The sequence below is a fragment of the Marmota flaviventris genome, chromosome 10, assembly GCF_047511675.1.
Source record: "Marmota flaviventris isolate mMarFla1 chromosome 10, mMarFla1.hap1, whole genome shotgun sequence".
In the NCBI taxonomy this organism is placed as follows: domain Eukaryota; kingdom Metazoa; phylum Chordata; class Mammalia; order Rodentia; family Sciuridae; genus Marmota; species Marmota flaviventris.
The window spans coordinates 114,589,587-114,605,155 of record NC_092507.1 but is presented as its reverse complement, the minus strand read 5'-3'; the positions used below and the strand labels follow the sequence as shown (position 1 = coordinate 114,605,155).

General features: G+C 46.6%; 1 protein-coding gene across 1 annotated transcript in view; it reads right to left on the bottom strand.

The window, feature by feature from the left end:
* Nucleotides 1-12,021, bottom strand: part of Cfap45 (cilia and flagella associated protein 45) — a 28,299-nt gene extending 16,278 nt beyond the window's left edge. Inside the window, exons 1-5 of the mRNA XM_071618266.1 lie at nt 12,007-12,021; nt 5,694-5,819; nt 3,250-3,392; nt 1,272-1,416; nt 398-568 (exon numbers count right to left, since the gene is read on the bottom strand). Coding sequence (XP_071474367.1) covers nt 398-568; nt 1,272-1,416; nt 3,250-3,392; nt 5,694-5,819; nt 12,007-12,009 — 588 coding nt within the window. The 5' untranslated portion in view covers nt 12,010-12,021. The remainder of the gene's footprint in view (nt 1-397; nt 569-1,271; nt 1,417-3,249; nt 3,393-5,693; nt 5,820-12,006) is intronic.
* Nucleotides 12,022-15,569: the final 3,548 nt, after the last annotated feature.

Below are 15,569 nucleotides of genomic sequence, written 5' to 3'. Positions count from 1 at the left end.
TCCCATTGCCTCAGCCACCCTCTGTGGCCAGAATTGAACTAGCAGGATTAAAAATAAAAAGCAATATCCTCCCATTTGTTTATGAATCATGGTTCAAAAAGGATCTCCTACATCTTAGCTTATTTGATCCTGCCAATGATTCTGCCAAGTAGTGTTACCGTCCTCATTTTACAAATGAAGGAAGTGAGGCTCAGAGAGGACAAGAGGACTTGCTCAAGGTCACACAGCAAGCAGGTAGCAGAGTCGGTCCTCTCTGATCACAAGGACTATCTTGACAGGTATACCTTTCCCCAACTCCCCAGCTCACCCCCACCGCCTCGCACCCACCGCTTCCTCACCTTGCCCTGTGCGTGAATTCACGAGGAAGTAGAGGGTGGCGGTGAGGTAAGGCACCCACCTTACTCAGGTCCTTGAGCTCCTCCTCCTGCTCCATCCGCAGCTCGTCGGCCCTCTGCAGGAGGTTCTGGGCCCGCTCCTTGGCCACCTCTTCCAGCTCACTGAGCTTCCTGTTGCTCCTCCACACCATTTCCTTCTGTTTCATGATCTTCTTGCGAGTCGCCACTGCATCCTAAAGGAGGGGAGTCTGGATCGGTGGAGGGGTTGTCCCCCTGTGCTCTGTGCCTCAGCCCATCACACCATCAGAACTGGGCATTTGCACAACCTGGCTTTATTCTCTGCCCTCTCCTTGGCCCAAGTCGCCCCCATTCCCTTCCAGGCATTTCTCTGATCGCCATTCTGCAACATTTCTTTCTTTCTTTCTTTTTCTTTTTTTTTTTTTTTTTTAGTTGGAGATGGACAAAATACCTTGATTTTACTTATTCTTTACGTGGTGCTGAGGGTCGAACCCAGGGTTTCTCGGGTGTTAGGCAAGCGCTGTACCACTGAGCCGTAACCCCAGCCCGGCTGCAACATTTCTAACTAAGTACACATCCACCCCTCATTTCAGGACCCTCAAAGTAGGGTCAGTTCTCACTATCTGGAGACGCTATCCTCTCCCCAGAACTTTTTTTCTTTTCTATGTGGTATTGGAGATGGAACTCAAGAGTGGCAGGGTTCTTTACCACTAAGCCAAATCCCCAGCCCTTTCTGTTTTTCATTTTGAGACAGGGTTTCGCTAAACTGCCCAGGCTGGCCAACGAACTTTCGACTCTCCGGCCTCGGCCTCCTGAGTTTTGCTGGGATTACAGGTGTGTGCCACCTTTCCCGGATCCCCCGAACACTTCTATTCTGCCACCCATCTGCAGAGATCAAGGTTTAGGGAAGTAAGCTACCACAATGGCTTCCTTCTCCTTCTTGAAGGCCTGCTCCCTGGCCTCCATTTCTTCTGTGGTCGGGACGTGGGATGCCCCTTTGATTCGCTCAAACTCCTCAGGGCTGATGATCAGGGATTCTCCAGAGGGATCCTTTGATGGGACACTGACACAGCAATGAATGGAGTTAGTGGAGAGAGAGCCAAAGCCCCGGGCACCCTGCTCCAGACTCTCTCGCCCTCCCTGCGCCATGCCAACCCTCCAGCACGGACTCAGTCAGTCACAGGGGAGACCGCAACTGCACAGTCATTGGAGTTAAGGGCCTTAGGTAAGCAGTGTAGACTGAAAAGACACATTTTAAGTTCTTTTTCTCTAAGGTCCAGCTCATAGGCTACCTTCTCTGTTCAGCTGGCCAAGACTCTCCCGACCCACACCCACCCTGCCACCGGGCCCCATAGATCACCTCCTCCTCTGAGCCCCCACCACACCCTGTTCTTCGTGCCTACATCCTGGCCAAAGGGGTGCAGACTCTGTCCTAACAATACTGATGGCCTAGTCTCTGGCACAGTGATTGGTACCGAGTGAGCACTCCAAACCAAGCTGTTGAACTGAACCTTAAAAATAGATTATTTCTGATGACATATAAAGGGCAAGGGGACGCCAGACAAGGTTGAAATAGATGCTGGTGAGAAATGTAAATATCCCTGTCCATCCAGCTTAGAGAGAAGCTTTGAACCCTAAATATTAATTAAAATCTCTGATCAACAACTGCTGGAGACATGTCTATAGACCTCTCCTTGTAGCTGCCCAACGCATTCAACAAATCTATAGCTAATTATAATGATTACAAACAAATGACAGACATTAAAGATGGGGGAGGGAACGGCTGGGGGGTAGGAATTAAAGCTGCTTCTGGGTGAGGCAATTTAACAGGTACAAGGCCATAAGACGCAGACGGTATAAACCAGGAAGTGAAATCTCATCTAATAAAACCAGTGTGTGTGTCGGGGGAGGGAGTATTCAAGAGGTAGACCAAATGAGTGAGTGTATGTGGGACTCAGCCAGGTGACATGGCCCAGCTTGGATCTGGAGTGACAGATCTAAGTGACAGATCTGAATCTAACTATGGAAAAAGGACCAGTGCTTGATTCCCAGTGCATCTTCAGCACAAGACCACTCCAAAGAAGGAACCCTTTCTCAGGGCCCCAGGCCTGGCTGCACAGGATGCTGACCACATCTGGCTGTTGGATGCTGGGGCTGGCCAGACCAAGCTCAATAAGGGGCTGTGGTCAGGCCCAGCTCCTACACTATGTACCAGCTGTTCTTCCCCAGCTTATGCCTCAGTCAGCATTTTCTGGGAATTCAAGTTTTTAGCGGGTAGAGCCAGAGCAGGAAGAACAGTTAGAGAGAGTGAAGCACTAACTAATACGAGAGCTAAACCACTGAGCATCATGTTGGCCCGTTGCTTTTTTTCTGAGCTTGGCTTGAACCCCGGACGTAGGAGGGATCCATGCAAGGGCTGCGCCGCTCCAGTCGGGAAGCAAGGCTGAGCTAATCCCAAAGGAACCCAGGGAGCTCCTCAGATAGCCTCAGAGTCTGGGAAGGCTAATTAGGCATCTGGTCAGTTTCCCTTCGCTTCAGATTCTTAATGCAGCCAAAAGGAAGTGACTCATCTGGATCACTTCCCTTTACCGGGTTTGCTAATAGAGACTTAGAGAGGACCCACTAAGCGCCTCCCCTCTCCCAGTTCCTTAGATCCTTTAGCCAGCAGAAGAGAGAGAGGAAAAGCAGCTGGGAATGATGGGCAAGAGTAAACACAGCAAGGGACAAAGAAGAGAGGCCCGGATGAAGAAGAAAGACCCATGAAACTAAAGGGGGAAAGGAATAGGAAAGAAGCAGGGATTGGGCCTGCAGAAGGAAACCTGGTGAGTTTCCCCGTCTCCCCGCAAAATTCTTCAGAGGTAGTACAGGCTGAGTGAGGGAGACCGTGGGGGCTCACATGAGTTCTCGGACCATGTCCCGGGTGATGAGCTGGATGGTCTCTGGCTTGTGATCCAGGCCCAGGGCCGTGAGAGTTCTCCGGATGGTGTGCTCATCTCGGAGCAGCACGAGGGGGCTGTCGCTCTGGCCCTGGGCCAGGGGCTGTGAAGTCAGAAAGACAGCTTTAGAAGCTGGTCACCGCACTTCCTGCTGTTTAGTCCTGACTGCACATGAAGCCTTCCCCTGTCCTGTGCTTTCCACCCCACCCAGGGGCAGGGGAGGCTTGCTGGGCCCAGACTGCAGGACCACCATGAGTACTGGGAAAGCAGCACCGTGCTCTTTATTTGAACGTGGCTGGACGCTCGGTACTGACCGACTCTTCTGAGAGCTAGGCCTCCTGTTCTCAGCACAGCATGGCCAGGGACAGTAGCAAGAAGAGGGGAGGAGAGGAGTTGCTAGTATGTATCTAGCCCGACTTTAAGATCATCAGGAATGACAAATAGATTTTTGGTCTCTAGGTTCTCCTCTCTTCATAGAAGATTCTCCTCTATCAAAGCAGGAATTCTTATCTCTCCTGGATTACATTGCGATTTTGAAGCAATATAATTTGTTATAGACTAATACAGTTTATGATATTAGTAATTTTTCTTTCTAATAATGAATCCCTTTGAACACTTTCTAATCATTAATTTGTGTCAAACCAAAAATAAATAAATAAATAAAAGCCATACTGAAGGAGTTACACATAGCTAATTGGCCAGAGACGCGCTCTTAAAATCCAAGATGGTGAAAAAAAATCAAGGAGTTAGAATTTAGCAAAAATTAATACAGATTAGATTATGATTTTTTTTTAAACTTCTGACTGTGACAGAGTCAGATAACAAGAAAAATGCTTATTTCTGGGATTGACAAAACACAGGAGAGAATTCATTTGTCATTAGTGCATCAAGTGGGACCCTGACGGGCGGCGGGGTGTGGCCTTGCCTATCCTAAGAACTTTCCACACAGTCCGGAGCCCTGCTGCCACCTGGTGCCCATCTCGGCTTCCAGGCGAGCACCACTCGGTCAAGCCACAGGCCACTTCTGCCCCCTACTGCCCACTAAGAGACTTCCTGGACTCTCACCCTCCCTTAAGGCCAAAAAAACTGGGATGGGATCAGAATTTTTCCTTTTTATTAGCCAGCACAACTGCTCCTGGACCACTTGGCCACTTCCACACCTCTCTTTGCTATTACTAGAAAACTCCATATGGACCCGAAATAAACAAAAACCAAATGTAAGTGAAATTGCATTTCTTTGATTCTTTCCCTTAAAAATAGGAAAATTGTGGCAAAGTGGGAGTCTTCTAAATGGAAAAAAAAAATGCCCATCTTGAAGCCTCTGGAAAGTCTGCTCCTCTCCACAACCTCCTCAGCTGCCAAAGGTATTCACACCACCTACAATCTTCCCCCACCGCCCGCCCTTGGAACTGGGGATTGAACCCAGGAGCACTCTACCACTGAGCCTCATCCTCAGCCCTTTTAATTTTTGAGACATGATCTCACTAAGTTTCCCAGGCAGTCTTCAAATTTGCAATCTTCCTGCCTCAGTTTCTTGATTCACTGGGATTACGTGCATGTGCCACCACATTCAGCTCACAGCTCGTTCTTCTCTCTCTTCTCTTTCTCTGAATCTTTCACAATCCCACTCTCCGTGTCTCATTCTCTATTTCTCCTTCCTTCTCGCCTATGGAACTGTTTCAGAGGAATTCTCTACCTCTCCCTTTCTTGACTAAAGGGATGGTCAGCCTTGTAGTCTGGACGAGGCTTGCAAATAAAAACCTTCCCATTTCCCAAATCTAAGTAATTGTTTCAGTTGAGCAAGTGAGAAAGGAGGTCACTTGTGTTGTACTCTGATGCTCTTCTTTGGTGGAAAGGGAAGAAGTTCCTTTACGTCTTCAAGCTGTGCCCACCAGCCCTCAGTGCTTCATCCTGAGGCTTTCGTTGAGCGACGGCGGAGCTCTCTGTGGCTGAGCCTCCCTTTGACATCACACCAGATCTTAAATGCTGAGAGGGAAGAAGCCAGGCAGCCCCGTTTACACAGGCCATGCTAGAGGCCACACTAGAGATCAGAGATCAACAGTACTGGTCTCGGGATTCCCCTCTGTTCTTTGTCTGAGATTTATCTAACAAAGTGTGATGACTTTGACCTGTGCGGCACTGGTCTGGGTCACTGCCCAGGTGACAGATACATGGAGGGACTTGCTGAGGGCTACTTTTTTTTTTTTTTCTGGTACTGGATATTGAATTCAAGAGTGCTATACCACCGAGCTACATCCCTAGCCCTTTTTAGTTTTTATTTTGAAACAGAGTCTCACTAAGTCAGACTTCCCAGGCTGCCCTCAAACTTGCAATCCTCCTGCTCCAGCCTCCCAAATCACTGGGATGATAGGCATGCACCAATGCACCCAGTTCTGAGGGTTACCTTGACACCTCCAAAGAGGCTCTCGTCTACTTCAGAGTTCATAGCTTTGGTCCGATAGCGAGTCCTATTTCGTGACCTGTTGGAAGCTGAAGAAGAGGAGCTCAAGATGCCAGTTGTGCTTAACGGCTGGAAAAAGAAAAAAAAAAAAATTGGGGTCATCGTAACTGAGTGGCATTCAGACTCTGGGCAGAAAACCCTGTCAGCCCATGTTGGGGACAGAGGGTAGGCATGTGGGGAAAGTTAAGGAGAGCACTTGTGTGAGCCCTGAAACATGGGGGACAAATAGCAATAGGTAGAGCGCATCCTCACAGAAGCAGGGGAGTCCCTTGGCAGAGACAAGGCACACTGGCTCCATGAGAAGGAGCATGTCGGTAGCCCCTGCGGCTGAAGAAGGCCAAATTGGTCATGCAGTGTGGAAGAAAGGATAAAGGAGACAGAGGTGGCAGGAAAGGAGTGACACTTGAACTCGTTACTCATGTGCTTCCAGTGTCCCGTATGAACAACCTCTCATGAGGCAATTCAATCTACGCCCCAGAAATATCAAGGGTCTTCTTTGCCTCCAGTCTTCTCAGCTTCCGCTCCAAGCCCCCCTCACAAATGATGTATTAACTGACCTCTCCTTCATGCCTTGCAATCTCACAAGGTCATGGCAGGGATTCGAGGACAGAAAGGATGGAAAAGCACTTCCCCCACTACTGAGCATGTGGTCGACACTTTGATACACTTTAGGCTATAGATGAAAGATGGATGATCACCAGTAAGGCAAACCAGTTAACCAGTGCCTAATATCCACTATGTGGCTTTTCTCTCCCAGAACTCCTTTAGTGTACATTAGTCACTTAAGCCCCAGGATCTTCTTGTGTTTGCCAACTTTCCATTGTAATCATTGTGGGAATCAGGGCTCATCGACGACGGAAACAGAAAAACACCAGGTGTTTGTCTTCCTGCTTGGGCAAGGAAGCTAGGCTTAGCCAATTGAAATCACCCCAAGCTGACAATGCCTAGGGAAATTACTAATGCAAGAAGCAGAATCAAGAAAGTCTTTCTGATAGAGGCAGCATGGCCAGCCATACCCAGAGTCAGGGGTAACACTGGTAAGGACACAGGTAGCAGCATCCTGCAATCCATGCTGACAGTGTTAGGGGACAATGGTGTACCAAAGGGTCTTATGAGATCCTTTCTACTTTTGATTTGGGCCTTGGTTCCAGCCATCTGTTTGTTCCTATTTTCTAAGCCTAGTTTCCCGGCTTGGGTGTCAAATCAGTGAGCTCTCCAAAATCCTCTCAACACATTCCCTTCTACTTTAGAGTCTTGCTATGTTACTTATAATCGAGAATTCCAATTCAACACCCTTCATTCTACAAGGTCAATCCAACTGCAGGAGGATGGATCAATCCAATCTCTAGGAGGCAGTTTGTACAAGGAATTTTTTTTTTCCCCTATACTGGGAATTGAACCCAGGGACACTCTACCACTGAGCAACATTTCCACTAAGTTGCCAAGACTAGCCTCAAACCTGTAGTCCTCCTGCCTCAGCCTATCCCATCTCCTGCCCAAGTCCCTGGGGTTACAAGGATGTACCACCACACCCAACTCCAGGCTTAATCTAAAACTGATTCAAATCTGTCTTTGGAGAAGCCCACATGCCCACCTACCCCGAAACGCACGCACGCACACACACACACACACACACACACACACACACAACACAGCTCTATAAGCTGGGCTACCTTGAGGGAATGGGCTAGACATATTGGGTCCCTCCAAGCCTGGGAATCAGCAGCCATCAAGGGGACAGGGTAAACAGAAATAAACCATGCATTCCAGGTCACTGAACACCGGACAGTGTTTTGAAAGCTCTCTGATCTGCCATTACCAACCAGACCCCCCCCCCAAGCACCTGTTCCACCTGTATCAAGGTTTTCACACTAAATTGGGCAATTATTCTCCAGCTGGCTCTGTTCCGAACAATGAGCACTGCTGTGTGTGCCTTTCCCTTGCCGCCTGGCACAGCCAGCAAAAAGCTTAAGAGGGAACCTCCCTTTACATCCTCAGGCAGCCCCAATACAGCAGAGCAGAAAAGCTTGGATTTATTAAAAGGTAAATATAGCAGCCCTGAGGATGCCTAATAACAGCCTCTGAAGGGTTATTATATGGTGGGTGGTGAGCGACTGCTCCTCTTTCCACCAAAAATAGAATAAGAGGAAATGAACAGAAACTGCAGTAGGTGGGATTGAGACCGAACATTGGGAATAACTGGAAAAGATGGAAGAGGCTTTGGATTGTGAGGGATGGTCTAGAGTTCTGTACATAATTAAGAATGTGCCTGACACACCGTGGGAACCCAATATGCATTTGATGAAGAGCAGTGAATGAGGCTGAGCAAGATGACTCTCAAGGCATGCAGACCACACAGAGATGGGTGCTTTGGGGAAACACATCTGCCCTGCTCCAAGTCACTCCACCAATCCACGTTTTCCAGATCACGTATGTGGTCTGCATTGTGGATAATAATGTATGTGAAAGGGCTTTGGAGTACAGATGGAAAGTATTATTATTGTTTTGCATTTGTTTTCCTGTTTCTTTTCAAGGGCTCCTACAGGTTTTCTCTTTGTGTGTCGGGTCTACCGGGCTCTAGTTCCCTCGAGGGCTCAAGCTGCGTCTTCTCCTTCCTGTGTTCTTAGTGCCATGGTCCAGGGCAGTAACCACAGGAAATAATTGATTGCCCGCGTTTAAAAGTCAGAGCAGAGGAAGGAGAACAGATGACCACAGAAAAGTGGCCACTGGGCAGGACAAAGGGAAGCTCTGAGCTCTAGGATTGGGTGTCTGAGAAAACCTCATTTGAGAACTGCTGAGTTTGAAGCCACAAGCCTTACCCCAGGGTTAGAATAATCAGTTTTGCCAAGAGTAACAAGAAGGATTCAGGAGGTCACTACGTAAAAGTACTAGAAAAAAAAATGAAAAACCAAGCAGAAATGGAAAGTTGGATCCCTCTGGGCTGGAAGCAATAGCCAAGAGGTTCTTTTAGGAGGTGAAATGCTGATTTTACATCTTGCATGACAAAATAAATATCTCCAAGAAGCTGAGCAGTGGCCAGAGAGAAGCCCAACTAGTCCTGCTTGGAGTGAGGGAGGACAGTTCTTGAAGGGAACGTAGCGCTCCCCAGCTCCCAATAGCTAAGGAGGCAAGGGGGGATTGGGAAAGATGAGGACAGATAAAGATGCCACCCCTGCTTGGATATGTTCATCTTAGTGACTCAGCTAACTCTCCATACACCATATCCTCCCAGGAGCATGCGAACCCAGTTAGATAAGTGGAGGAGGATACCAAGTTCAAGGCCAGCCTCAGCAACTTATGGAGACCCTCAGCAACTTAGCAAGACCCTGTCTCAAAACAAAAACTGAAAAGGACTGGGGATAAAATTAAAAGCTCTATGATGAAGTGCCCTGGGTTCAATCTCCAGTACCAAAAATAAATAAATAAAAATGTGACCAGAGCTAGGGGCTCTTTGAGACAGATGCAGGAAGATTAGCTGTTAAATGGATATTGATTTATACTTATTGATATAGGGTGTTCTTCATAACACATATATTTGCGGGGGCAGGTACTGGGGATTGAACCCAGGTTGCTCTACTACTGAGCTACGTTCCCAGCCCTTTTTATTTTGAGACAGGGTCTCACTAAATTGCCTAGGCTGGCCTCAAACTGATGATCCTCCTGCCTCCACCTGCTGAGTAGCTGGGATTACAGGGGTGTGCCACCACACCCAGTTCAAAACATAGTTAGTTTTAAAGAAAACGCATTCTGAGAAATATATAGGTATTACTGCAAAAATGTTTGTATGGAGGATATACACACAAAATGTGTCACTAAAACATCTTCACAAAGACGCTTAACAGTTATTTCAAATAAGCTTTACTGTCATAAGACATTTCTTGTATTAAATAGTTTTTTCCCCGAAGTAGGTAACTATTTTTTATGACCAGGAAAAATAATAAAACTATTTTTAGTTGAAAATAAAGTGTAACAGTGGGCTTGGAGCCCTGACTCTGATGGCAAGAGTATGGAGCCCATATAAACCACAGTACTGCACATGCTGGGATCCAGGATGTTTAATGCAAATTTAACAAGACAAAGCTGGAGCAGGACTGGAATGAGTCAGTGTGGAGTTTCCCTGACGTCATTGCAACACCTGTCAACTGAAAAAAGACAAAGGCATGTCCTTTCCTAGATGTCCTCTGCACCCTGGGATCTTGTTCCTCTTTTGTATATAGAATTACCACAGGCTGGCAAATTCAGACTTTAGACTCTTAGCTTGGTCTCACTTCCCTTTGTGTAGATTTTGGTTACCAAGAAGATGGGTATGCTCACACCCAAGGACCCTTGCCTTTTATTCTGAATGATCCAGTCAGTTATCCTCTTTCTTCAAATGGATCAGGTTGCCTATCTGTACTGAGGTCCCTGACCCTCCTTTTGGAGGATATTATTAATCATAACCTTTGTAAGAGTCCTGTGGGTCTATCCAACCCTAAACCTCCCCACACTGCCACCTCTTTTCACTCCTCCTCACCCTCTCAAAAGCTAGTGAATAGGCTGGGCGTAATAGCACACGCCTGTCAATCTAGCAGCTCGAGAGGCTGAGGCAGGAGGATCACAAGTTCAAAGCCAGCCTCAGCAACAGTGAGGTGCTAAGCACTTCAGTGAGTCCTTGTTTATAAATTTAAAAAAAAAATACAAACTAGGGCTGGGGATGTGGCTCAGTAGTTGAATGCCCCTGAATTCAATCCCCAGTACCCCAAAATTTAAAATAAATAAATAAAACAAGCTAGTGAGAAACAAAGCATGGTGAAACATCTAAGTAAGCCCAGCAACTCAGGAGGCTAAGGCCATATGATCAAAAGTTCAAGGCCAGCCTAGCAAGACCCTGTCTCAAAATAAAAAATATAAAGGATTGGGGATGTAGCTCAGTGGTAGAGCATCCCTGGGTTTGATCCCCAGTACTGCCAAAAATTTTTAAAAAGCTAGAGAGTAGCACCACACGTGCATACACGTACACACACACACACACATACACACACTGTCTGCCAGCAATCACTTTGACTCACTGCTTCTCCAAGATGTCCATATGCCCATCTTGTCTGAGGGATTTTAGAAGAGCTCACTCAGCTGGCCAAACACCTTCCCTGAGTGGCCCTAGGGTAGGGAATCCCTGAGCCTGTGATCCACAAGTCTTGTCCAGTTGTAACTTACTAATTCATGAGGACTTGGAAATAGAAAACTTTTAAACAGGAGAAAATGAGAGTTCCATTACTGTATGCAAGAACAAACAGACATTTAAGGACATGCCAGGTGTGATGCTAGAGCCTCACATACATAATATATACCCTGTGCCAAGGGAAGGGGAGACACTGAATCAAATAAAATGCATAACTGAAAGGGGACTTCATTTCAGAGAGTCCTCAAAAGTTGGGAATTGCTCTTTATTGAAGACATTTTTATTTCACAATTAACAAAGTTCTTCTAAAATACATTAAGTCCCAGAAGAGCAACGCAGCCTCTAAGCCTGAAATGTCTTCAAAATTACACCCAAGTAGCCACCTTTAGCACTGGTATGCCAGACATTCTACAGTGAGTTTCAATAATTATTGAAATGAGTCAGTGTGCCTCCCTCAACCCTTCCAGAGCCAATACACTCAAGCACAAGTGTCCTCCTCATAGCTCCTCCCTTGTTGTCCTTTTCTATTTTCAGGACCCTATGCAAATTTCAAGCATGCCAGACCTATCCCAATCTCTCTTCAGGGCCTGGCGAAAGGGGACCATTCCTGTTCATTATAAATGAATGAATGTCTATTGATGCCCAATGAATGATCCAAAGCCCTGCTAACAGAAGAGAAAATGAGACTCAGGAACATGAGGTGACCTACCCAAAATCACCCTATTGCTTGTTAATGGCATAACAGGTACTAAAACCCATTATTTGACTTCCTCACCAGTATTTTTCTCCACAGCACATCCCACAATCCCCATCCTTGGCGACATCAGCTTGATAGGGTGGGGAAGAGGGTCAGAACCTCCCTTTCTCCCCAATTCTTCCACTTAGCCCCATTGCACGTTGACAATCCCTACCAACCCCGCCCCTAATTCCTCTTTTGAACACCTCCCTGGTCTTCCTTTGCTTTTTCCAAGGTTGCTCTACCCGCTCCCAGACCTTCCTGGCCTTCAGACCCAGATCCAACTTCTGCCCTTGCCAGGCCCCACTTTACCCCCCTAACCCAGTTCAGGACACCTGAGCTATGGTGGCCCAGAGCCTCACCATCTCTGCGGCCTCCTCCGCAGCCCGCACTGCCTCAGGGCACTTGATGTTGACGCGTTCCCATGGCAACCAGAAGCCCGCGCTCCCCGGCCTGGCCCCGCCCCAGGCCCCGCCCCTCCCAGCTCCGGAGGGAGGTCCCAGCGTGGGGCTAGTTTAGGAAGACCAGAGCTCCTCCCTCCGACCTTCCCCTCCCGGCTCCAGAGCGGGAACAGTGGCTGTAAAGGGTTGAGCCGACGGGCTGCTCCCTCCTTTAGCTGAAAGGAGTGGCATTATACAATTGTCTTAGACCGGACTCGAGCCGTAAAGACCCTGGGGCGACTCACTGCCAGCTAGGTGCCCCAAGAGCTAGACCTAGCCGGGGTCAAGTTTTTCCCCAGACCCCCTCCTCCCCCGGGGTTACCATGGTTACCGTTGCCCCAGTGCGCGGGAGGCGCCTAGCCAAACCTGATCCTCCTGAGTTTGGTCCACCTCCTGCGAAGCCAGCAGCCTTAGACCAAACAAATTTCACAATAGGAAGGGGAGTCCATTAGACCAAAGAAAAAACTTCCGGCTTTGGATCTGTGCTTGCCATCTCAGGAGCAGTTTCTTCAAAGGCGTGCCTCAGACTTCCCTCTCCAAAGTCTGGGAGAGCTTATTAAAAATAAAAGTAAAAGCTGGGCGCTCTGGCACTCGCCTGTAACCCCAGGGACTCGGGGTTGAGACAGGAGGTTCGCAAGTTCGAGGCCAGCCTGGGCAACTAAGTGAGACCCTGTCTCAAAAAGGGCTGGGAATGCAGCTCAGTGGTAGTGCACCACAGGGTTCAAGCCCCAGTACTGGAGGGATGGGGGAATAAAAAATCTATGAAACTGACTTTGGGGAGCTTCTCCCCCCCCCCTACTGAAAAGATAGCCCAGGGATGCTCTATTATTGAGCTTCATCCTCAGCCCTTTTTAATTATTTTTTCTTTTGAGACAGGGTCTCATTAAACATACCCCATACAACAGGTTGGGAACCTGCTCTTTACACTTTTTCATTTGTATGTTTTGAGGAATTTAATAATATTCTCAATTTGATTCTTCCCTTTTACCTCCCAACCTTCAGGGGCAGAGTCCAGCCTACATGCTCCAAGCCTCACAAAGCCTTCCCACCAGCCACGATGTTTTTCCTTCTTCAGGTGTTGATTAGCTGAGGAAGTAACTCTGCAATTCTGCGACCCCTGCCTCACTCCCAAACCTCTCCAAACCCTAGCAGCAGTCTTTCTGAACCTTACTCCAACTTAAGCATGGAAAGCCCCTTGGGGAATGGAGGAAGCGAGACAGGGCCACCTGCTGCAGCTTCTAAAGAACTTATTCCAGCAAGCTTCACATTCCTTCCCTAGATTTCCTAGCCCTTATCTCCTATGGGATCCTCAAGAGTATAAAATTGCACTCCTTTCTCCCGGAAGCTCCACGGAGTGTTAGATCCAAGAGGGGAGGGGAAAACTTAAAAGAATGACACAGTCCTTGAGTGGCTTGGGAGGGAAGGAAGGAACTCTTCTGTTTCTAGCCACACTCTCGCCCTGCCTTGGTATTAGAACCCCCTTTCCTGCAGCCCAGGAGAACAAGTCACCCTCACTGGGGATCAGATGCTTCCAGAAGGTTTTTTACTCAATTTTCTGCCACATTCCTCTGAGGTAGTAATTGTCTCCATAACCAAAGAGGTAGAAATTGTCCCCGTAACCACTGAGGCCAAGAGAGATAACCGTCCAAACAAAGATTGTGTTCTTTTCTCCACCCAGACTGACGTGTGTGTGTGTGTGTGTGTGTGTGTGTGTGTGTGTTACTAGGTATTTAAAACAGATGTGCTCTACCTCTGAGCTACATCTCCAGCCCAGTTTTTTACTTTCTTTCGAGACAGGGTCTGGTCTTCACTACAATCCTAAGAGTACAGGCATGTGCCACCACACCTAGCAGCCTGGCTCTTTTGAAGCAAAGGTATAAAGTTGAGGCAGGCAGGAGGAGATGGCAGAGTACACCTTAAGGAAATCACCTTCAGAGGTGATAATTTGAATTGACCTCAAAGCAAACAAACTCTAGACTTCCTGTTCATAGGAAGACTCACTAAAACTCACAGCAGGGCCCTAAGCTATGTCACTTTAGCCATGTATTTCTGTAACTTTGCGAAAGTAATCAACTTAGGGATACATGTATTTTGGATTTGGTGAAAAAACGTTTGCATGGATTCCATCACTTGCATTATAGTTAAGTTACTATCTGCTGTCCTGGTGTGGGAAAGGCTTCCTGGAAGAGCCTTTCACTGGATGTCCGGACAGCCATGTACTGGCCATATTCTTCATATGACTATGTGCTATAAAGTCTGACACAAAAAGCATCAGCAAAGTGAAAGAGAAACAGGTTTAAAATGTACAAATTCAGAAGCCAGTCTGTGAAAAAAAAAATCATTCTAACCATCAGTGGAGTAAAATTTTAAGTAAAATTTTAATTTAAAATTGTGTTCTTATCAATGCCTCCTCGGGCCAAGAAGAGACAGGGTCATACAGCATATATAATTATACATTATGTATCTCATCAGAGAAAAAGCTGATAAACTAGTTGACTATTGTTTTTCCAGCACTTGATGTTTTCTTTTTGTATTCCTCTCTTAAATAGAGTATTTTAAACACACATACCTACTTGAACTTTTCTAAATATAATGAGATGGTCTTTCTATTTTAAAACTATTCATGTCTTGTGTATTAGTTTTATGCTGCTGCTGTAACAAATGACTACAAATTTAGTAACTTAAAATTACAACATGCATTTATTACAGCTCTAGAGTTTGACCCCAGTCTCACCAGGCTAAAATCAAGCTATCAACAGGGCTGCCTTCCTTCTGTAGACTCTAGTACATCCTAAGGCTTCCTGTATTCCTTGGCTGATAGCCCCCTTCCTCCATCTGCAAAGCCAGGATCTATACCTTTCTCTGACCTTTCTGTAGTAGTCATGTCTCTCTGCTCTGATTTTAAGGACTCAGAAGATTAGGTTCTGCCTACCTGGAAAATCAAAGATAATCTCCCCATCTCAGGCTCCTTAACTTTATCTTATCTGCAAAGTCCTTTTTGCCATATAAGGTAAATATTCACTAATACTAGGGATTAAGGGGTGGAAGTTTGGGTGCTGGAATTGGGGTGGCAGGGGAATACCTCATCCTGTCCATCACACCTTGCAATATAAAAGGATATTTTAAGGACTCTGTATTTTCAAAGACTTGAAAGAGAAACAAAATGTAAGCCATTTATTTAAAAAGTTGATACAACTTGAATCTGCCATTTGAAACTGCATTTGGGGAAGTCTCTTTGAAGATTTCAATAATACAAGTAAAAATTAACAGATTTCTGAGTTGGATGTATAGCAACAGTATATTTTTTTGCCTTTGTCACCTATATTTGAATTTATATATTAAAGAACATGAGGGCTGGGGATATAGCTCAGATGGTAGAGTGCTTGCCTCGCAGGTACAAGGCCCTGGGTTCAATCCCCAGCACTACAAAAAAAAAAAAAAGAAGAACATGAAATTGACTTTAAATCAATGATTCATGAAAACAA